This window comes from Xenopus laevis, chromosome 2S, assembly GCF_017654675.1.
Source record: "Xenopus laevis strain J_2021 chromosome 2S, Xenopus_laevis_v10.1, whole genome shotgun sequence".
Taxonomy (NCBI): domain Eukaryota; kingdom Metazoa; phylum Chordata; class Amphibia; order Anura; family Pipidae; genus Xenopus; species Xenopus laevis.
The window spans coordinates 111,763,828-111,788,148 of NC_054374.1; the positions used below are offsets into that span (position 1 = coordinate 111,763,828).

The following is a 24,321-nucleotide window of genomic DNA, read 5'->3' on the forward strand; positions in this document are numbered from 1 at the left end:
CAAATGAACTCTAACAAAAATACTAAAATGCTTTTACTTCCCACAGTTTTGCTGGTGTACATTTGCTAGAACAGAAGATGAGTAACCACAGAAAAAAAGTGCTGATTACAACACCAAGAAAAAGACACAAGCAACCTCCTGAAACAAGACAGAAAGGAGGAACTACTTGTAAATGAATGATCCCTCCCAGACTGAAGGAATCATCTGCACAGTGAGTATGGTTACATGCTTACCATTTTACCTTGTTTTTACACATACATATTTTATCTCTTCAATGATATGAAATATGATACACAAAATACATGAGTCTTCAGTGTATTAGGTTGCACCACAGATGTCCTTTTTTAACCACCCATTAGCACCACAAAGTAGAAATGTAGTTGCATTCCATATAGATAACTTGTATCCACACAGCAGTTAGGCTAACCTGTTGCATATCATTGGCATTTCCTTTGATGTAGTAGGGTTTGCTTGCTGCACAATAGTTTAATAGTTATGTCTGTGTAGATGGCCGCTGTTCTTTTGGGGCACCCTATGCAGGTATCAGGTTGTTCTAATTTTATTATTGTCCTATTATTGATATTGTGTCAAATTAGTATAGAGTGCTTTTTACAGAGAGTGCAGTTGTCACTGGCCCCTGCACCCAGGGGATCTAACTATGTACTGTCCATGTCATTGACATACAAAACTAAGGAAAATTTCATTAATAGCCAATTATGTTTGTGGAAAGAAGCAAAGGGAAAACACGTGTCACCTTGGCTGGAATTGAACCCAAGACGTCAGTACTCGAGAAGGCTTAGTTGCTAGCCAGTATGCAACCATGATGCTCCATTTATTTAATTTGCTTTTAATTATTTGATTTAAACCATATAATTATAGACAAAGCTGACACAATGTGTACACAGTGTACACAATGCCTGACTCAAGTTGCACAAAGCTTGATTACCAAGGTTAATTCAGCTATCAGAACAGTTGTAGAGAAAGGCACTGCACCTCTGATCTAATGTGAACAATTACCCCATCCATAATCCAGTTTAGAATGGGGTGGTGCTCCGTTGGATATTCAACAACAATTTCAGCTATCAGTCCTGGATTAAATGAATGTTGCTGAAATAGAATGGAGGAATCAAATTTTGTTTGATGCTATGATGCTATCATAACTTAAATGATGCTATCATAATATATTAACAAATTAGCAAATTATTGCAATGGCAAGTACCTGTACTTGTAAATTGAACATGTTATTAATTATTTAACCTTAATTATTTAACCTTGCAGTACTTAATACAGGTATAGGATCCGTTATCCAAAAACCTGTTATCCAGAAAGTTCCGAATTACACAAAGGCTGTGTCCCATAGACTCCATTTTATCCAAATAATCCAAAAGTTTAAAAATAATTTCCTTTTTCTCTGTAATAATAAAATTGTGCCTTGTACTTGATCCCAACTAAGATATAATTAATCCTTATGGGAAGCAAAACCAGCCAATTGGGTTTATTTAATATTTACATGATTTTCGAGTAGACTTAAGGTATGAAGATCCAAATTACTAAAAGATCCATTATCTGGAAAACCCTAGGTCCCGAGCATTCTGGATAACAGTACACCTGTACTATATGCATTTAATAAACCATCTTATCATTTATGTGTGCCGTATATTGTGAATCTGTCACTAAGCTTAGTAAGTGACAGCAGCACAGAACATGTGCAGTTAATCAGCAGAAAAGAAGATGGGGAGCTACTGGGGCATCTTTGAAGACACATATCTTCCCTGCTAAAAGGCTGTGGTTGCCTTGGGCTGGTACAGAATCCAAAATATAATGTACAACATTTCTACGTCATTAGTTAGACTTTAGTTCTCCTTTAAAATAGTAAATAGTAATAATCGCCTGCAAAATTGCCACCAAAGAATAATGTATTTTTAAGTTTTGAATCTCCAGTGGTATACTGCATTTCTTAAAATTAAAAGTTCTATTTCCTCTCAAGATTTTAATGTTAGATTAAAACATTTACACCTACAGGTGAAATCACCAAATCTACTGAAACAGCTTAATAAAATTAAGATAAAGCTATTTTTCTGCTTTGCTGAATATGTGCAGATTTCTAAAACAGTTATATTATAGAGTATATTGAAAAAATCCCCCTACCGTTCCATTCCTTTTTTTAACATTATACCTTAAACTTTTAAATAGACACATTTCCCAACAGTAATTCTATTGTATGCTATCTGTTCACTAAAAGGTCAGTGTTTTCTGATTTTAGCGCTGTTACAGAAAATGTCACAGGATGATATGACTAATTACAGAAGGAAAAACTTTTTCTAAAACTCAGACACAGTCACTGCATAAATACATAAGGCTGTATGCCATGTGCTTGTTACTTGAATATTCATATATAATAGCTGTACTTTACTGTACAAAATGTATTAAACAAACCATCTTACTGTTTAAAGGAGAACTTAACTCTGAAAGCAAATATGGCTAGAAATGCTGCATTTCTAGGCATACTTCACTGGAAATATTTCAGACTTGATGGTAATTTTACAACTGCTACCTTCATCCACCAGTGATTTGTTCACAGCTTTATATTTTCTTTTTCCGCTACCCTCAGTCATCCCTCAACTGACATAATGGACCTGAAGTTTCAAATGATACTGTGCCTAATCCTTAGAAAGTTTTAGGTTAACAAATAAAAGAACTGTAGGTCTTTACATTATGTGGGACCCAGTTCTGATGGGGCTACAGGTTCCTCTGGCCTTAGGACATTTGTTTTTTAATAGAGAAATAACAGGCACAGATATTTTTGTTATTCTGTGCCATATACTGATCAAAACCATAACACATTGTCAAATATTACACGTACTATTACAGGTACTATACTGTATGTCAATATGTATTCGTTTTTTATTAGGGATGCACCTAATCCATACATTTTTTATTCCACTGAATACCAAATCCTCAAAAAAAAGAACCAAATGAGAATCCTTGTTTGCTTATGTTAAAAATGGAGTCATCATGTGTCTTAAAAACTCTGAACAAACAAATGTCACATGATTTTAATGTTTGTATTCAGTTATGCTGAAGTCTTTGGATTAATCTGTATGGTCTGAAACCTTGGAAAAGTGCAAAGATTTTGAACTGAGATCCAAATCCTGGATTTTGTGCATCTCTTATTGACAAAGAAGGCTTAAAACATGGTGGGATATGTTGTCTGCCTTCCCCTATTTTGGAGCTTTCTGGATAATGGGTTTCCAGATAACTGATCCCATACCTGTAGTTGCTGTATAAAATGAGATGAGACATCATGCCTCCATTAGTGAGCTATAACTGGATAAACAGATCAAGATATGATATGATTCCCGCAGCACAATATGTGTCTCTATAGAAGTTCAACAGCTATTAATTAGGTCACAATGTGGTTCTCAAGCAAATTTTATGTAATAGTTGAAAGCCATGCTAAATTTTTGCAATCCATCCAGTTCTGATACAAAGCTATGGTGCTGTAGAAAAGATTAAGTCCTTAACTTGCGGCTGAGATCAGGTGACCCATGAGGCATTGGGCCCGCAGGGTTTATACCCCAGTGTCCTGCTGGCCCAGTTTGAACCTGCGACAAAGCATTTCTGAAAATTACGTAACACTGCTTACCCAAATTCTAGTATTTAATGTAATGTTTTGCACTACATGCTGCTCAAATTTAGAAAGATACTATGGGATATAGTAATCAAAAAGTGAAGTTAGAGATCACCACAGTCCGCTAGTGAAATATCACCTCTTTCTATTCATTACTAAGGGATTTTCATCAAAGGCTGAACTTCCCCTTTCACCCTTTGATAATGCAGCATGCTCGGGGATATGTTAAACTGTTTTCTACACACTGACATGTCCAGATGTGATGCATTTTCTGAGTACATACAAACCAATACTAAATATGAATGGGTTAATACAAAACTGATGTGCTTTTTAATAGAAGAAAAATAGATGTCAGTACAATGGGCTTAAAAGACTGCTTGTGGGAAACAGGTAGTATGCAATACCAGTAACCATTGTTTGAGGTTACCCATTGCTGCTGGCATTTCTAGACAAAATAAAGAACCAATGCTATAGAGACAAAATGAGTATTAGTTTCCGTACATTTACAGGGGCGATCCTGGCCCCTCTGCCACCTGAGGCAGCTTGCTGTTGCTGCCACCCCCTCCCCTGTGCACTCACCTTTTTCGTGCGGGTGGGCATCAAGGGTGGTCCACGAGGGCGGCGGAGAGGGCTAGCTCTTAAAGTACCAGGAGCAGCATTTCTGCCGCCCCTGTTACCTTATGGAGAGCTGCCACTAGAGGCAAGTTTCTCAGCACCCCTGTACATTTGCCATCTATTTCCAAAGCAATACTTTTAAACTTAAAAAAAGTTGTTACAGGGGTTCACCTTCAAATAACTAGTTGCTTTCAGATAGATCACCAGAAATAACAACTTTTTCCAATGACTTTCTATTTTCTATGTTTTTCTAATATAGAAGTGTTAAGTGTAATTTTTCACCTTCTAAAGCAGAGCTCTGGGAAGGTGGGTCGCCGACCCTGTAAACTGTTCTAAATTGATACATTTAGGGGTAGATTTATCAAGGGTCTAAGTGAATTCGAGGGAATTTTCGAAGTAAAAAAAATTCGAAATTCGAAGTAATTTTTTGAATACTTCAACCATCAAATAGGATAATACGACTTCGAATTTACTTCGACTTCAATTCGAAGTAAAAATCGTTCGACTATTCGACCATTCGATAAATGAAGTACTGTCTCTTTAAAAAAACTTTGACTTCTATACTTTGCCAACTTAAACCTGCTGAAGTGCTATGTTAGCCTATGAGGACCTTCTAGAGCAGTTTTCTAAGTCGATAAAATCGTTCGAATGGTACGATTCGAAGTACGATCGGAGTAAGATCGTACTACGATCGGAATACGATCGTACGATCAATAAAATCCTCCGACTTCGAATGTCGGAGGATTGTATTCGATGGTCGAATTTCGAAGTATTTTCTACTTTGAAATTCGACCCTTGATGAATCTGCCCCTTAGTGTATACATTTCTTGTCTTTGTCCCTGCTGAGCAGAATCTCTGGGTTTCATTACAGGCAGCTGTTAGGATTGATACAATAGTTGCTAATACTCCAGAGATGCTGCTGAGAAATGTATCAACTACAGTAATAGGCATATTTATCAAGGGTCAAATTTCGAAATTAAGTCAAAGTTTGGTTATTTTTGGCCGAATAGGTCCGTTTTCGATCTAATAGATCCGTTTTCGATTGAATTCGAAGCGTACAAATCAAAGTAATATCGCCTTCGATCAAATTCGAATCAAAGTTTTTCCCCAAAAACTTTTTTTTAAAGTCCACCAATTGACTCTGGCAGGTTTTAGGTGGCGAATGTTCAAAGTCGAATTTTTAAAGAGACAGTACATGATAAATTTCAATATTAAAATTTTCGAATTTCTTTCAAATTCAAATAGAAATTGGACTATTACCTAGTCGAAGTACACATAAAATAGCTAAAAAATCAAATATTTTTGAATTCGAAAATTTACCTTGACCTTTGATAAATCTGCCCCTTAATGTTGCAAAATTGTAACAGTTTAAAGTCTGCACCTGAATTACTGAGCTTCCGACACCAGAGACATTCATTCAACTTTAAACTTAGACTTTTGGGAAAATAGTAAAAACTAAATAATGGAAAGTAATTTAAAAAAAAGTCTTTATTTATGGTGAATAATATAAAAACAACTGAACTGAAAAAAGTGTTTGGAAGGTGATCAACCCCTTTAAAAATATAAACACAACATTAAAGTTACTTTTCAAGCAGATTTTAAGAACAAGACCCTAAAAATTAATATGGCTAGAAATGCCATATTTTATATACTGAACTTGCATCAGCCTAATGGCTTAACATCTCAATAGTAGTAATATTTCAGGCCTTTAAAAGTTGTCACAGGATCTCTGCCATCTTGAATTTTATCAGAAGTGTCAGTGACACTCACAGGCTCAGTGGGCTTTGAGGAGCTGCTGAAAAGCTAAGCTTAGCGGTTGATGCAAACCATCAAACAGAAAGCGAGGTTTATCTGTCATATAAGCTGATGCTACAAGGCTGATTATTAAATTGTGATGCTAATTGCACTGGTTTCTGTGCTGCCATGTACTAATAATATTAATTATTTACAGATCAGCCACATTCTGTAATGTAACATTTATATTCTATACAGAAACAGTATATTGTGCATCGGTCCCCAAGATCAGGTAACAGTCACACAGCATTTGCAGTGATCAGCAGAAAATAAAATGAAGAGCAACTGTAGCATCTTCATACAGCCAGATAGTCACTGCTAAAGGGCTGTAGTTTTCTTCACTACTTCTTTAGTTCTCCTTTTAAGGAACTCTCTATCCCTAAAATGTTTTTGCATAATTATAGAAAACATACTGTAAGTTAGGTTATTATTAAATATAAATTAACAATCTTCAATGGTAATACAATATTACTTGCTTACTGATGGTGGGGGTTGAGGAATATTAGGACAGATGGCCTTACTAAATCTCAACTACCTGCTCTTCTATATTCAAATGTACTAATCACGGATAGTGATGAGCGAATCTGTCCTGTTTTGCTTCACCAAAAAAGTGAAACTTAGGGTAGATTCACAAAATGGTTAAAATTTGCAAAATTCGTCAAAGTTTAAATGTTTTTTTCCTGCACAAACTATATTGAAGTCATGGGCAAGTAAACATTCAACTTTTTTATTTGAAGTTGTGCATTCACTGTACTGTGTATGGTCAGAGCACAGACCAACAGCAGATGATTTGTGGAAATGGAAAAGAGGTGGATGCAGGGCGATCACTTGAATAGAATCAAACTGGTTTTTAGAGTAGAGCCGATTCAAGGGCAGGATTTGAGGTATGTGATAATTGAGGTAATTATTGTGGGGATTCAGGCTCTTCTTCTCTTAATTATAAAAGATATTAAAAAGGACATTACATAGTTAAACAAAGATTAAAAGCGAAAATAAAAGTGATTTAATAGGTAAAGAGTGGCCCTGCCCAATAGAGCTGACCTAAAAGCTGATCTAAAAGAATAAACATGAGCACTGAAAAATATGTGACAAAACTCTCAAATGCTAGTTTATTTAAGAAAAAACCCATAAAACATTGCACGCAAGCAAGGATCACATTGTTTCTTTAATTCTAATGAGGCTAAAAAACTTGAATGTATTAATGAACTGAGAAAACAAATAAAGTTATTAGAGAATATTCCCATTGACATCTTTTGAAATTCTTTTATTCGCCTTTTTGTTGACTTTTTTCAGTCTTTTTCGTTAATAAATCCCGACAATTTCTGGTTTCACAAAAGTTAGATAGACGAAACAATTACTGGGGCTTATTTATAAACAGTGGGCAAGGTTGCACCTGGGCAGCAACCAATCAGTGATTAGCTTGTTTTCAAACAGCTGCAGGTTGAGTACAGAAAGCAATGATCTGATTGGTTGCCATGGGTTACTGCCCAGGAGCAAATTTGCCCACTGTTCTTTTCTGCAGCCATTAGTCGGCTTGTATGTGTTTCATACAATACTAATATCTGTGTGTCTATGGTCACCTTAAGAAATGTGGCATGAGCACTAGATATATATATATATATATATATATATATATATATATATATATATATATATATATATATATATATATATATACTTGTAGAATGCCGGCACTCTCAGAAAATGTCGGCTGGTGTCCAGCCAAAACGTTAGTTTTGTGCCCTTATTAAATATTTTTCTACTTATAAGACCTGTGAGTGCTCCTTTTTTGAGGAATATATATATATATATATATATATATATATATATATATATATATATATATATATATATATATACGGTGTTAGTAGCATATAGCCAGTGCCAGGCCAAGTCGGCCGGGCACCCTAGGCAACCTGGCCGGACAATGTTGCCCCCCACACACACACACTGCTTGCACATGCGCAGAAGAGCGCAACCGCAGAGACAGCACGGGTGCGCATGCACGGAAGGGCAAAAGCGCAGAGGAAGTGATAATGCACAAGCGCAGAGAAACCAAGAATTCTCATGCACCTAGGAAACGCTAGTGCAATGCACTGGACACAACGATCCGAACTAGGAGAAGGCGTCAGAAGAGGTACATGCCTGGCACCCCTCTACCATTGCGTCATGGGCACGTGCCTCTTCTGCCTACCCCTAGTTCCGTCCCTGCATATAGCGCATACTAGGAATTCTAGGCTAAATGAGTTTCAGCTTCTCTAAATAAATGATATCATGATAAATAAAGACATAATTTAAAGGCAGTGAGATTAGAAGAAAGCTGAATGGAATGTGGGAGGGAATTCCAGGGAAGTGGTGCAGCCCTAGCCCAATCTTAAATGCAAGCATGTGAAAAGGAAATGAAGTTAGGAAGCGTAGATCAGTGGAATTATCTAACAATAGGTTTGGTATGCTCATTTGGAGCAGCGTTGTCAACTGCTTTTCATTTTAATTGTATCCTGATAGGCAGTGTAAAAACTGACAGAGCAGCTTAGCAAAAGACGAGTGTTTGCTAAGGAGAATGTCACCAGCATTTACTATGGATTGCAGAGAAAACAGTCTCTGATGGGGAAGCCAATTAACAAGTTACAGTAGTCAATGTGTGATATGATGAGCGAGTAAATCATAATTTTGGTGCCACCTTTGGAGATTAAGGGGCAGATTTATCGAAATACTTCTACTTCGAATATCGAAGTTTAAGGATTCTTTTTCCCAAATTTGGCAATCGAACGATCAAAGTAAAATCGTTCGATCGATCGATTCGAACAATTTCAGCGAACGATCAAAGGATTTTCCTTTGACCTCTAAGGACTTAGAAAACGGCTCTAGAAGGTCCCCATAAGCTAACATAGCACTTCGGCAGGTTTAATTTGGCGAAGTATTGAAGTCGAAGTATCCTATTCGATGGTCAAAGTATCCAAAAAATTACTTTGAATTTCTAATTTTTTTACTTAGAAAATTCCCTCGAATTCACTTCGACCCTTGATAAATCTGCCCCAAAGGGTTGTATTTTCAAAATATTCCTTAAATGAAAGTGACATAATTTAGTTACTGATTGGATATGAGAAGAAAAAGACAGTCTTTTTTATGGTAGTCTGCGAGAATGAACCTTTTTAGAATTTGAGTCAAATGATCAATTTTAAGATACGACATACATCTTATATAATGCAGCGCCAGATTTCAACTGAGAGCGACCATAGGCCGCTCAAACCCAACCCCCCACCGATCGTACTAGCACCCACTCACACTGCCCCCCTGCCTCGCTCACATCCCTACTGTCTTATCTGTTCACCACTACTGATCGCCTGGAGACTGGGCTGGCGGGATATTCAAATTCTCTAGCTCAGTCCCCAGTTATCTTGCAGTCAGTGGGTGGCATGTCACTCCCAGATTTTTAACACCCTAGGTCCAGACCTGTGGGTAAGGTGTTTTTGGTAGGGGGCTACAACAACAATGAAAAATGTTCAACATTTAAGGTGATGGCGATACCTATATGCTTTGATTGCTGAATGAGCAATGGAAATAATCAGGGGCATGAACAGTGAATGTAATTTAGTACTGTCCACCAAGATCACATTAAGTGGCAAATTTACTTATGGTCGAATATCGAGGGTTAATTAACCCTCGATAATCGACTGCCGAATGGAAATTGTTCCAAGGATTTACAGCAATTCGTTCGATCAAACGATTAAATCCTTCGAATCGTTCGATTCGAAGGATTTTAATCCATCGATCGAACGATTTTTCTTCGACCCAAAAAACAATTACTTTGGTAGGTTTTAGGTGGCGAACTAGAGGGGTCAAAGTTTTTTTTTAAAGAGACAGTACTTCGACTATAGAATGGTGGAATAGTCGAACGATTTTTAGTTCGAATTGTTCGATTCGAAGTCGTAGTTGAAGGTCGAAGTAGCCCATTCGATGGTTGAAGTAGCCAAAAAAACATTTGAAATTCTTTTTTCTTTTTTTTTTTTTCTTCTATTCCTTCACTCGAGCTAAGTAAATGGGCCCCTAAATGTATAATTAAACACTAACAATTTTCTGGATAGGATCAAGTAAAATTAAAGATACTCACTTGTCAACATAGCAGCCTTTAACTATTTTGTAAAACTCACAATAGCTGGAAAATCACAGCAAAGCTTTTGGGCCCTCTTTGTATACGTAACAGAAGATTATAACACCCAATAGCTCTGAGTCTGATATGGACAGAAGCAACAGAAAATTCACTTGTTGCTATTTGCCTCCCCCCCCCCAAATGTCCTCAACCTTGTACGGCAGAGTTTATATTCCTCACCAAAAGCTTTTATATTAAAGCAAAGGTTTGACAGATTTTCTTAATATATTACACACACACAGGTTGGATTAATACTTGCTTATAAACTACACCCTTTATCTTATTACAAGTACTTTTTTTTTTCTTTATTTAGTAAGTTTTAAAGTCCCCCCCCCCCTCAGCAGGATTGCAAAATGCATTCTTTATAAGCATTGTGGTCAGGGTTAGCACATAGGATCAAGAAGTGTTGAGAGTCTCTATTTCCTTGTACAACCTGCTGCAAATGTTGAAACTATTACATGTCACTGTCTAGAATAGATCATAAACTCAATACTTCTCTACTGTCTTGTATCACACTCTGAACATGTTCATGCAGCAATCCCTTTTGTACAAGGAAATAACTTAAATGTTTTACAGTATGTGTGCAGTATCTGTGCAGGCTATAAGAAACCCCAAGAAGTTATTCCAGTCATGGAGTCTTACACAACTCGACAGATGTAATTAACTAATGCAGCAGTAAGTCCAGCTGCTCTAAAACAGGGCAATGAAGAGCACATATTAACACAACTAATTAAAGGAACTTTTCATTATAGAAATAAAAGACATCAAGTCACTCCAACCTTTATAGAATACTTTTTTGGCTAATTAAGTATAGTAGAAAGATTTTGTATTTTGCACAACTTATCTATTTACCCAGTTTTTATTTTTACAATGAACAGTTCCTTTAAGGTATTTGAGTCCAAACATGATCCTGCACTTCTGCATGGTTGCCAATGCATCTGTCCTGCTATACGGTGTGCAAGTGCACCAGCTAACACTGGAGAAGCCAGGACCTGGAGGTAGCTTCAGGGTTTCCACGGCAGTTTACATCAATCGGTGTACCAGACTTGAAGTGAATCAGAAGCAAGAACTATTATGAGTGTGTGCTCTGGAATTGACACAGTCCACACTCTATAAATTCTTGAGATAACTTGCTCCATATTTGCAGTACATATAAGTGCAGTTGTGTATTTCTACATTGGGCAGAACTGCAGCAGACCCAATTCAGAATGCATCTGCTGGATGCTGGAACTATAAGAAAAATGCTACATTATAGGTTCAAAAACATTGCATGCGAAATTGCACTTTGAATACTGCACTTGTGAATGGAAATTACCCCTATCGTGTCTCAGTGATACTAATAACTTATATAATGCTTGCAGAGTATATTGCCTGGTATCCAAGGGAATCCCAACAACCAAGCCATTTATACTACTAGATTATTTATGGAAATATTAAGAACGGTTTTGTTGTCCCATTAGGTTGCATTCAGTCAGACAGAAAGTTGTCACCCGCAATCATGGGCTAAAGAAAGACCAAGAGTTGATAACTCTTTTCCACTTTTACTAATATCCAACTAAAGGTGGCCATACATAGGTAGATTTAAGCTGCCAATTCAAACCCTTGAGACCGATTCCAGTCTTCCTGTAAAATCAAGGACTGTTTAGGTTTTGTATTTCCATTGCTGTAATCCAATCGTTTGGCCCTAGGGCCAACAATCTACTGGCACTGGGGAGATGTCAGACATCACAGCTTTTAATGTAATAGTGCCCAAATCAGCAGGAATATTTTTTATGTATACTGGTGCTAGTCCTTTTATATATATTACCTGGTCTCCAGAGCTGTGTTTTAATGCCTCCCCTTAAAGTCCAAAGCTTTCAAGTTCATTTATAGCTTTGCTGGATACATCTCTGCTGTCCTTTTCTACCTCAACAAAGAGTGTACATAGGTTATAGCATTAGTTAGAGAACTGCATGACTCCAGTGTGACAACAAGCACATGCTATCTCATATGCCCAGGCATGGCAGTAGTTTTTATAAAAATTGTATAATCCTTATACAACACTCACAAGGAGGTGACAGGTAGTGAGGCCCATCTACAAATAACCACCCTTCTAGAATAAGATGACAAATTAAATATGTCTGCATGACTATTTAACTTGAAAACTTTACAGAGTAAAGTATGGATTTTTCCCCTCTAGTTAAAATATTTATTGCAAAATAGATAATGTACCCTTTACTATGATTTATCAGCTCTGTGATTAAAAAAAAACAGATGACAGAAGGTCATGGAATAGACACAAAACAAAAGGGGCAGATTTATCAAGGGTCGAAGTGAATTCGAGGGAATTTTCGAAGTAAAAAAATTCAAAGTGATTTTTTGGATACTTCGACCATCGAATAGGATACTACGACTTCGAATTTACTTAGACTTCATTCGAATATTCGACCATTCAATAATCAAAGTACTGTCTCTTTAAAAAAAACTTAGACTTCAATACTTTGCCAAATTAAACCTGCCGAAGTGCTATGTTAGCCTATGGGGACCTTCTACAACCAGTTTCTAAGTCTTTACACATCGAAGTAAAATCGTTTGATCGTACGCAAAAATAGTTCGAATTGTTAGAACGATTTTACTTCGATTGTTCGATGGCCAAATTCGGTGAAAAATACTTCGACTTGGATATTCAAATTCAAAGTATTTTAATTCGATGGTCGAAGTTCGAAGTATTTTACACTTCGAAATTCGACCCTTGATAAATCTGCCCCAAAGTGATAAATACTGTGTGTCAATATTTACATATTTATAAAACAATATAAATGATTGAATTAATGTATATGCAAAGTTGTCCCAACTCGGTTTGCAAAATGAACAGTTTCAGAAACATTGGTAGGTAGATCATTGAGAGTATTTGCTCCTCTACAAAGACTTTACCACCAGAAGGATTAAAAAACAACCTGCTCAACTTTTGTATAACGATCAAAAACTGATAACAAGTTTGGATCATTTGTATTTAGTGACCCCACCCAGGTATTTACAACTGCAGGTAATATGCACCCCAGGAAGGAAGAAGCCTTAAATCTTTTAATAATCTCACATGAGGGCGGGCCTCAACTAACACTGTTCTCAGAACATTCTTGTTCAACAAATTCCAGTATACAATGAATTTAAAGTCACTGACAAATTCAAAAATAGTTTACAAAAATCAACTGCTTTACTGAAACTTATTGTAAAGAAAAAATGGAGCAAGGATTGCATAATAAAATAAATATATACATAATGTTGAGTGCCAGTTGTAAACTATTCATCGGTCTTCCCTGCAGTCTTACTAGAATTTATATGGTTAAATCTACTGTATTGCAGAATGCTGTCTGCTATGAAACTGTCTTGCTTTTGAATTATTCAAGTGTCTCACTAATACGATTCAACACCATTAATCCTGTGCCATAATTACCAAACTACCCTAGCAACCATGCATTGGTTTGAATAAGAGACTGGAATATGAAAAGGACATGGCCTGAATACAGAGATGAATAATAAAAAGTAGCAGTATCAATATATTTGTATCCTGTTCAGAGTATTTGTTTTTAGATGGGGTCAGCGCCACTCCCTTTTGAAAGCCGGAAAGAGTGAGATGAAAGAAGCAAATAATTAAAAATACTTTAAAAAAAAAATTGAAGACCAATTGAAATGTTGCTTAGAATTGGCCATTCTATAACATACTAAAAGTTAACAAAGATGAACCACCCTTTTAATTTTAAATCAGCTAAGATGCAGGTTGGAAGCTCTGCTAGTTTCCAGGTAGGCATGTATTGGACCTGATTACTTATCCTTTATACAGCACATAGAATTTATATGCAGTCTGTATTAAAGGGATGAGGAAGCAGCCTTAATAGTATATTTTACTTTACCCTATTCCCTTGTAAATGACAACAACACACCGTGTAAGTTACTCTAAAATCTATAATAGAGAACAGAGGGTCACCACCTCATCACTTTGCAGTGATAATTACACATTCCCTTAAATAATTGATAGGAATGTGTAACTATTACTAGTAAAGAAAGGCAAAAAAATACTTTTTATATAAAACTGCACTTATGCTGCCCCAAGCCAACAATATCTTTTGTTTGGGAGAAAGTGTTTCTTATTGCAACCAATCAGGAGAGAGTATGGTTTCTGTTTTCAGTTCAGCTTTTATCAAATAGTACCCCAGAATTTCAAAAATTTCAGTTGCTTACTATTTTCTATTTTTGAACGGTTTCCTAAAATTAAAGTTGAAACTGTAACTTCTTTGGTGTTTCAGTCTCAGCAGCTCAGAAATCCTGGTGCAGTCTGCGAACTGTTACAATTTGCTACATTAGTAGATTTATTTCTCAGCAGCATCTGTGAAATATTAGCAACTATTGTATCAATTATAACAGCTGCCTTTAATGAAACAAGGGCTATGCTCAGCAGGGACAAAGGAGTACAACTGGGCTGGGGGTGGCTAGAGCAGGGGAGATTATTATCCATCTACCACTCTGAGCTTTTGTGCTGTGATTTAGAAGAAAAAAAATTCTGTCAGGGGCTGTAAAAATTTTTACTATTTTTCAAAGGTGAACATTCCCTTCAAGCACTCATTTCTTAAAGTCGCAGGCTAATTAAGAGGTTAGAGAGCTACAAAGGAGGAAGTAATATTCTGGCTATGATGTTAGACATTGGTTTACTCCAGCCTTTATACATTACATTTTTGGCTAACGAACACAATTTATCTATTTACCCAATTTAATTTTGACACTGAACTGTTCCTTTAAATAAAACTCATGAACTGGAAAAATCGACTGTTTACATCTTGGATTCAATTTCCCTACATGTTTTCACAACTCCTTTGTAAAACAAAACAGCCTTTACTTTTTTTTCCCACTATTAATAGTTCTCAATCCTTCAAGAAAATTTGAGGAAAGACTGCATTTCAGTGATATGTAAGCAAAGCAAGTGCAAACTGATGAAACTGCCTTTTCACTACGATTCGTTTTTAGGTGGAATTACATGTATTCAAAAAGTGGCAGCAGCATTTGATACATGGAAGAATGTAAACGTTGTTAACAGGGGAAGGTATGTGCAAGCAAACAATTTTTCATCTGTGTATACAATTTTTCATTTATTTGTTATAAAACTATTTAAATGTCTGGCCATTCAGGAGACAACGTATTTAATTGCTACCCACCAATGTTCCCTATAATTCCTTATTGGCTATGTGCACAAAGAATTATTTTATATACACATTTTGTGTGCACATTTTTAAAAACGGGGTGCTCAGGTCAGAATAGATACAAAATTTAGTATTTTCACACAAAAATTCTTTGTGTGCACTACAATTTGTTGTGTGCACTGGTCTCAAAATGAGTGCGTACAAGTAAGAGTGCACAGCTTAAAGGGAACATTGCTACCCACAATGAATGTGTTATTTCCATTGTATGTTGCATGGTTTTGTTTGTGTTAAAAAATGCAAAACAATATAGAGGTATGGGACCTGTTACCCAAAATGCTTGGGACCTCGGGTTGTCTGGATAATGGATCTTTCCATAATTTGGATCTTCATACCTTTAAGGGCAGATTTATCAAAGTGTGAGCTCACCACAGAAAAACTCACTCACTTTCTAGTCATTCCTATGGGAGTTTTCACAGGAGATTAATCAAATAGTGAGCTCCATTGATAAATACGATTCTAAATATCACATAAGAATGAATAGAAAGAGAGTGAGTTTTTCTGCGGTGAGTTCTAATCTCACACTTTGATAAATCTTAGTTTGGCTCAAGTACAAGGTGTTGTTTTATTATTACAGCGTAAAAGGAAATCAGTTTTGAAAATCTGGATTATTTGATTATAATGGAGCCTAGGGGAGACAGCCTTTTCATAATTCGGAGCTTTCTGCATAACAGGTTTCCGTTTAATGTATCCCATACCTGTATAATAAATAATTGCTATGCTGTTCATACTGTATTGCAAAATACATGTTATTTTTAATTTTGCAAATGTTTAAGCCACTTTAAACTTTTATCACGTTGCACAGATAAACATGCTCCTAGAGAGTATGTCTTTATATCATATAAATTCCAGTTGTTACATATACTGTTATATTCTCTATTACTGATGGGCAGATTTATAAAGGGTCAAATTCTGAATTCATGCCAGTTTTTAAAAACTCCCCTAATCTCCCATAAATTAGAAAATTGACCAATCAAAATTTATTTTAAAAAAAAACGAATTTTTAAAGCTCGGGTGAATGAAATCGACCCGAAAACTCGAATTGAATTTGAATTCAATTCAATTCGAATTTAAAAAACTTGATTGCAAACAACTCCAAATTGATCCCTGGACCTCTCCCATTGACTCACAGCAATTCTGCAGGTTTTAGGTGACGAATAGTCGAATTTGAAGGGCCAGAATATGATACATCTTGAAAATCAAATTAGATTCTTTTAAAAACTCGAATTGAATATGAATAACTCCCTAGTCGAATTTGACAGTTCTGACCATAAAAAAAATCTAAATTTTGAATTTGGAATTCTAATTTTTGAATTCGACCCTTGATAAATCAGCCCCTTAATGTCTGTAGTATGCAGTAAAGAAAAACGAAATAAGCTGACAATGTTTTCTTTATTCCCTCAGAAAATAAGGAAGAGTCTTTGTAAAAATGGCTTACACTACGTCAATAACTCTAACGACACAAAATCATTCCAATACAATCACATGTGATTTGTACAGTCATAGCAACACAGCACGGATTGCCATGCCACTGTTTTACAGTTTTGTTTTGTTATTTGGACTGTTTGGTAATCTTTTGGCTTTACTGGTAATATATCAAAATAGAAGAAAGCTGAACTCGACCACTCTATACTCCACAAACCTTGTCATTTCAGACATTCTATTTGCTACTGCTTTACCAACAAGAATAACCTACTATGCTCTCGGCTTTCACTGGCCTTTTGGGGAGACAGTCTGCAGAATCACCTCCTTGTTTTTTTATATCAATACCTACGCAGGAGTAAATTTCATGACATGTTTGAGCGTAGATCGCTTCTTTGCAGTGGTGCATCCACATCGCTACAACAAGGTTAGAAGAGAAAAGTATGCAAAGCTTATCTGTGTTTTTGTTTGGGTGATTGTTTTTTCCCAAACCTTTCCACTTCTTTTACAGCAAATGTCAAAAGAGGAATCGAATGGAAAAGTTTCATGCATGGAATACCCAAATTTTGAAACAATACCAAATCTGCCATTTATGCTTCTTGGTGCATGCTTTATTGGATACGTTATTCCTTTAGGAATAATATTGGTTTGCTATACAAAAATAAGTATAAAGCTATGCCAAATAACAAAGGAAAACCCTCTCTCTGAAAAGTTGGGAACAAACAAGAAAGCTATTAATACAATCATTTTAATTATTGCTGTGTTTTTAATTTGCTTCACCCCATATCATATATCCATCATACAACATATGATTAAGAAATTAACATACACTCCAGACTGCAGTGAGCTGCAACATTTTCAGATCGGTCTTCACATTACTGTGTGTCTAATGAATTTAAACAGTTGCTTGGACCCGTTTATTTACTTTTTTACCTGCAAAGGATACAACAGAAAGATCATGAAAATACTAAAACGCCAAGTAAGCGTATCTTCATCCAGTGCCACCAGACCAGCTGCTGAGGAAAGTTCACGTGATATCGTTGAAAGTCAGTTTATGGGTCCAACAAACATTTCCAAAAGACATAACTAAATCTAGGAGCAGATCAGTGTTAATTAAGAGTTCCCCTGAAAATGTACTGTAAGCAAACAGCTACTGTGTCTTTTATGTGTGTCTTTGTAGTAACATTTTTCAGGACACACAAGTAATTACAAAAGGAGCAACCTGTTATCCTGCTGTTGCTTTTCGAGAAAACACATTTACATCAGAAGTCATGAAGTGGCTCATTCGATGTAAAGTATAGAGACAGCATATGTTTATTTTTCATTTGAGAGATATTTGTGATATTCACAAAATTAATTTTAAATATATATCTGTATATACATGAAGACTAGTTGTCAAAGGAACTCCGGATTCCAAACCAAAATTTGATAAAGAGGCCCGCATAACACAATAACCCCTAATATACCCATCACAGTTACCTGTTTCTTCAAAAAGTATGAATAAATGCCATTTTCTATGCTGAAATCCAGCTTCTCTTTCTGCATCATTTGATATCCTGGCAGAGAAGGAGAAACAAATTTCTTGCTCTTATACAGATGGAAGTGAAAATATCCATAGAGCACACATTTAATGTTACTAAAGAATTACAATTTAGTTGTCCCAAAAGAGCAGGCATCTAAAGTGCCTTGGCAAGCCATGTGTAGTCACTGCCCTGAGTAAAACCAGTACTGCTCCCTGAACTGGGCAGGACAGCCTGAGGGTCATTACACCAGCTAATATTGAAAACCCCCACCTTTTGCATAATGGGCCCTTGTTAAAGTATAGCGAGTGACCAGGTTTTCTGAATGTCAAAAATAGGAAGTTAGCTTTTAATCTTAACTCTGCTTAGTTAGATATTTCTATGATGGGTTTACTAAATGTATCTCTTGACATTAAGGGGCTTTTTGGGGCAAAACTTGAATTTACTTTTTTTAAACTCAAATTTTTTTTATTAAAGTCCAATGCAGCAAAAAGCCTGAATCCAAAATTCCTCCATCGCAGGTTTTGTATAAGTCAATGGCAGGTTCCTATCTTATTTTGAAGTTTCTGTGGTCTGTGCTGGAATTAGCCCGAAAATCCGACCTTTTTGGTCAGAAATTCGGGGGGAAAAGCCTGAAAAAAATCAAGCCTTTCGGGGGAAAAAACTCGGGTTTTAGCTAGATTTTATTGAGTTTTTACTCAAACCCATTAAATCTAGCTTTTTTAATCATAAATAAGGTCAAATTGTGGATTCTTTTTTCGTTTTTTATTTGACCAAAAAAGTGCTCTGGAAGGTCCCCATAGGCTAACATTGCACTTCGGTAGCTTTAATTTGGCGAAGTATGAAGTCAAAGTTTTTTTTAAAAGAGACTTCGATTATCGAATGGTCGAATGGTCTAATGGTCGAATGGTCGAATGGTCGAATAGTCGAACGATGTCTACTTCGAATCGTTCCAATCAAAGTCGAATGGTGGAATATAGCCTATTCGATGGTCGAAGTACCCAAAAATTTACTTTGAAATTCGAACTTTTTGGAATTCAAACCTCGAAGCTTAGTAAATCTGCCCCAAAGTATTTTAGCATATTTCAGTTTTGCTCCAATCTGTAACAAGAAAAAACATTTACTCAACATTTTCCAACATTATATTGCTCTGTTTTTATCAGGCTATGTTTTGTGGTGTACCATTATTTCCTGTTTTACTATTTAAGAGAGCTAGAGTGACATCACCAACGTTAAGCGATTATAAAGATATCTAAAAGTTAAAGTTGCATCAACATATGCAGGAAGCAAAAAGAGATTAATACTTACTTTTACTTATTTAATAAACCTTAGCTGTGGCAACTTTCTTTTTTAAAATGTAGCTTTTCATAAAATAACAAAAGTGAAATCAAATATTTACAAGCTGAATACAAATGCTTAGATAAGCCAGCATCAGACTGGGGGGTCCAAGGCCCACTGAGCTTCCACTTCAGGGGGCCACATTCACCGACCAGTACCAAAGTATTGCATACCTCCCAACTGTCCAGTTTTTTCGCGGGACAGTCCCAATTTTGACAGCTTAACATGCAGTCCGGGATTGTTACTGAAATGTCCTGACTTTCTCTTTGATATCCTGCACTGAATAGCCAGAAAAAGATACAACATTTCCAACTTAATTGGCTTTTGGCAGAGAGCCCAGAATACATGGCAGGTGCATTTAGATACTTTTGTAACAAGATAAGCAAAGAAACAACTGTAACAATTTAAGATAAGCAAGTCTTTTGTGGAAACTATGGCTTAAAGGTCAATCCACCCTCATTAGCAAAACTGTAATAACACATAAAAACCACAGAAATGTGTTCAAACTTTCATAACCTGACAAATGTTGTAAAATGGACATGGTGATTAGGGGGTGTGGCCACAAAATGGGTGAAGCGTGGCAAATCTTTTTGTCCCTCCTTTTCCAAAATGTTGGGAGGTATGATAATGGTCAAAACTAGACAAAACTTCCCCTATCCCCTTCTGTAGCTTTTCACTTCATTTCATTTAATAAGCCTCAGTTGTGGCAGCTTTCTTTTTTAAATGTAGCTTTCCATAAAATGGCAGAAGTGAAATCAAATATTTACAAATGTTTAGATTAGCCAACGTTGGACTAGGGGGTCCACCGAGCTTCCACATCAGGGGCCACCATGTAACCCCTGCCTCAGCTGCAAACCCCTACTGACACCAAAGTATTGGTCTCACAGGCAAACCTTCCCCTGCTGTAGCTTTTCACAGAGGAGAAATGGGCATCCATTTTAAAGGCATAAGGCTACAATTAAAGAGAAAAAGGAGGGGGTTATACAATACATTTAATAATTCGCCTGCCCTCCTACAGAATAGCATAATAACATAATAAACGCAACTGATCAATACACCTACCCAGGACCCATATTTTATTGGAAGTTTTATGGGATCTGTAAGCAGAAAGCTCTGAATAACGGGAAGTCAAACTCCCATAGAATTCATTAAAAAAAATGCACTCCGTTTTTCTCTGTAATAATAAACTAGAACCTTGTTTTTGATCCAAACTAAGATAAAATCAATCCTTATTGGAGGCAAAACAATCCTTTTGGATTTATGTAATATTTAAATGATTATTGGATGTACTTAAAAGGATACTGTCATGGGAAAACATGTTTTTTTCAAAACACATCAGTTAATAGTGCTGCTCCTGCAGACTTCTGCACTGAAATCCATTTCTCAAAAGAGCAAACATATTTTTTTATACTCAATTTTGAAATCTGACATGGGGCTAGACATATTGTCAGTTTCCTAGCTGCCCCAGTCATGTGACTTGTGCAAGCACTTTAGGATGAAAATACTTTCTGGCAGGCTGTTATTTCTCCTACTTAACTTTTTCTCCTACTGTTAAGCTCCCCATAGACGCGACGAGTCTTCTTGCCGAACGACCGATTTTAGGGAAGTCCGACCAATCCTTAGAAATTATCGTGCGGTTAGTGGGATCCGACATCTTACGATTTTTCGGCCGACATCTGTCAGGGAATTGATCGGCCAGGTCAAAAAATCTTTGTCGGTCCCAGTGCAATCTATCTATGTTTGCAGGGCCAATCAGGCAGCTCGCCTTTGTTTTCCTGGCAAATTGGTCTTTTTAGTTTATGGTCAATTCGTATGATCGTACGATCGTTCCGAGAAAATCGTGGTCTCACGATGAGGATCGGATCTTTTAAAAATCTAAACATCTACAGTATGGCCAGCTTAACTGAATCAGTCTCAGTGGGACTTGGCTTTTACTATTGAGTGATGTTCTTATTTCTACCAGGGAGCTGTTATCTTGTGTTAGGGAGCTGTTATCTTGTGTTAGGGAGCTGCTATCTGGTTACCTTCCCGTTGTTCTTTTGTTTGGCTGCTGGGGGGGAAAAGTGAGGGGGGTGATATCACTCCAACTTGAAGTGCAGCAGTAAAGAGTGACTGAAGTTTATAACAGCGCAAGTCACATGACTGGGGGCAGCTGGGAAACGGACAATATGTCTAACCCCATGTCAGATTTCACAAAGAAATATAAAAAAATCTGTTTGCTCTTTTGAGAAATGGATTTCAGTGCAGAATTCTGCTGGAGCACCACTAATAACGGATGAATTTTGGAAAAAACATATTTTCCCATGACAGTATCCCTTTAAGGTATGAAGATCAAAATTACTTGAAGGTTTGTTATCTGGAAAACCCAAGGTCCCAAACATTCTACATTACAGGTCCCATACATTTAATCCATTGTTTATAAGTGCATACCTTCTTAAACGCATGCTTCATGCCAAAATTAACATGTTAAATATTTCTATTACATTTTTCATATTCTTCCAAAACATGCTGTACATCATACAGGTTTACATCAAATCATATATTTTAAAATGATATTGGAGTTCTCTCTTTGTCTTGCTTGGCTTGCTTACCTTAGACTGCAGATAAATAATGTTAAAGAATATGGTATTTTAGACTGTAAGCTCTTTTGGGTAGGGCCCACTTTACCTCTTGTATTGATCATTGGTTGTTTTTGTATGTAAATTTCTATGTTTAATGTACATACCCATTTATTGTACAGCCCTGCAGAATATGTTGGTGCTTTATAAATATGCGTTTATAAAAATGAGCGAGTTTTGATCAGGTTCAGCCTGAGTTGGCAGTGACAATTAAACCATCTGTGTGATATAAGAATTGTATTTCTTATCCTCCTGTGTTACAAAAATAGCTAAATTATTATCTGAGTCATAAATGGTAACAAAACCTCTACTCTGTGCAAGTACGGAAGGGGTGTTTTTAGCATCAGATTCCACTTCCCTATGCAAGCACAATAGTAGCTATAACTTTTTTTAATTTTTTTTATGTACTAAACATTCAACATTGTTTTCAGTCACAAATATTTTTTTACATTTGTAAAGCCCCAAATTCAAGAGAAAATTCCAATCTTTTTCTTAAGTGACTTGAAAACACTAAAGGAGACATTTTGTGTAAAAAATAAGAACGTACCAGTGCGTTATACTCATTTAGATATAGAAGAATTGTGCTTAAAAAAGTAGTGTTTCAGGCTGATTTATTGAATATTTCTGCAAAATCCCTCCTTCTCTTCCACTTGCTGCTGCTGCTGCCGCCTCCTTTCCCAGGCTGAGCAGGGGAGCCGGAGGCACTCAGCTTACTGCACTGTAAGGACAGGAACCAATCAGCAGCTAGCAGGACCTGATAGGGAACTGAAGCCTGTCTTTGCTTGCCTGACTGCAGGGCTGTGATTTGCTGTCCCCCTCCTACTGTGCTTCTGGCAGGGGCCGTTAAGACACGCCCACCCGTCATTTGGAACAGGGACCAGTGAACATCTATAGGAAGCACTAACAAAGAGGCTAATTTTAAACATAATATTAATTTTTAGCACCATGTAAAAGCAACACCATTTATTATTATAATTGCCTACAAAATTAGGGTTTTTTCATTTCTACTATATGTCTCCTTTAAGCTAAAACCTAACATCACATGGCCTGGATTTTACATTCAATAGACAGGTTTCTTGCTTTTGTTTTGGCTGGGTCAATTGCAATTCTGTAATTTTGATATTTACCTAATATATTTTCTACAGTGCCTACAATTCAAGTGTGGGGTAAAAAAAGTCAAAATGTTTCTTTATTTTTTACAAAAGACAATATTAACAGTGCTTCACTAAAAGAGTGCCTTTGAAAAATGGATGTTGTTAACAGTTTTATTACCACAACTGGTTATTATGTATAGAAATTATGCAAATATTAACCGTTATCTATGCATACTATTACACATAATATGCCGGATATGCTATGCCAGAATGTCATGCAAGAATGCTTTGAACTTGCTAAAAATAAGAAGTTCAGGATGTACAAAATGGTTTGTGAAGGCAATTTTTTTTATAGATTTTCTTTGAATAAAATATGAAAAAAAACTAGTGTCAGACAATAATCAATAGTAAATAAGGTTAAAAATAACCTGTCAACTAAAGGGGACCTGTCGCTCTAAGAAATAATTCCAAATCCTATTTTAACATATAATCAAGCAAAATAAACTTGACAGCTGAGATTTTTAAATACAGATATGGATGTTTTATGTTTAATTTGTAAATGACTTCATGCTCAGGGTCGGACTGGGGGGCCCAAGGCCCACCGGGACTTTAGTTTTAGGGCCCCCCACCGCTGTGCTCTGCTGCCCGCGCTGCACACTTGCATGCGTTTTTGTGTGTGTGCAAGTGCGCATGCGCACTGTGTTCTTCGGGCCCTTCTTCAAGTCATTCGCGGCAAGAAGAGGAACCACAGGGTGCGGATCTGGGCCTGTTCATGCACTAACAATTCACAGTGACCTGTGATCACTATGCCTAAGCCATAGAGGCAGGGATGGTAAAATATGATTGACAGCTGAGATTTCTGAATGTTTATAGCAAGTATGGATATTTGAGTTTCACGTTTAGGCTGAAAA

General features: G+C 36.5%; 1 protein-coding gene across 1 annotated transcript; it reads left to right on the forward strand.

The window, feature by feature from the left end:
- On the forward strand, positions 1-18,848 carry LOC108709123 (G-protein coupled receptor 183). Its single transcript, XM_018248740.2, has 3 exons — positions 1-211; positions 15,189-15,264; positions 16,823-18,848. The coding sequence occupies exon 3, from the start codon at positions 16,848-16,850 to the stop codon at positions 17,928-17,930; it is 1,083 nt and encodes a 360-aa protein (XP_018104229.1). The 5' UTR covers positions 1-211; positions 15,189-15,264; positions 16,823-16,847; the 3' UTR covers positions 17,931-18,848.
- Positions 18,849-24,321: the final 5,473 nt, after the last annotated feature.

Excerpts from the sequence above, each read along its gene's own strand:
- LOC108709123 (XM_018248740.2), top strand. The coding sequence starts at position 16,848 with ATGGCTTACACTACGTCAATAACTCTAACGACACAAAATCATTCCAAT.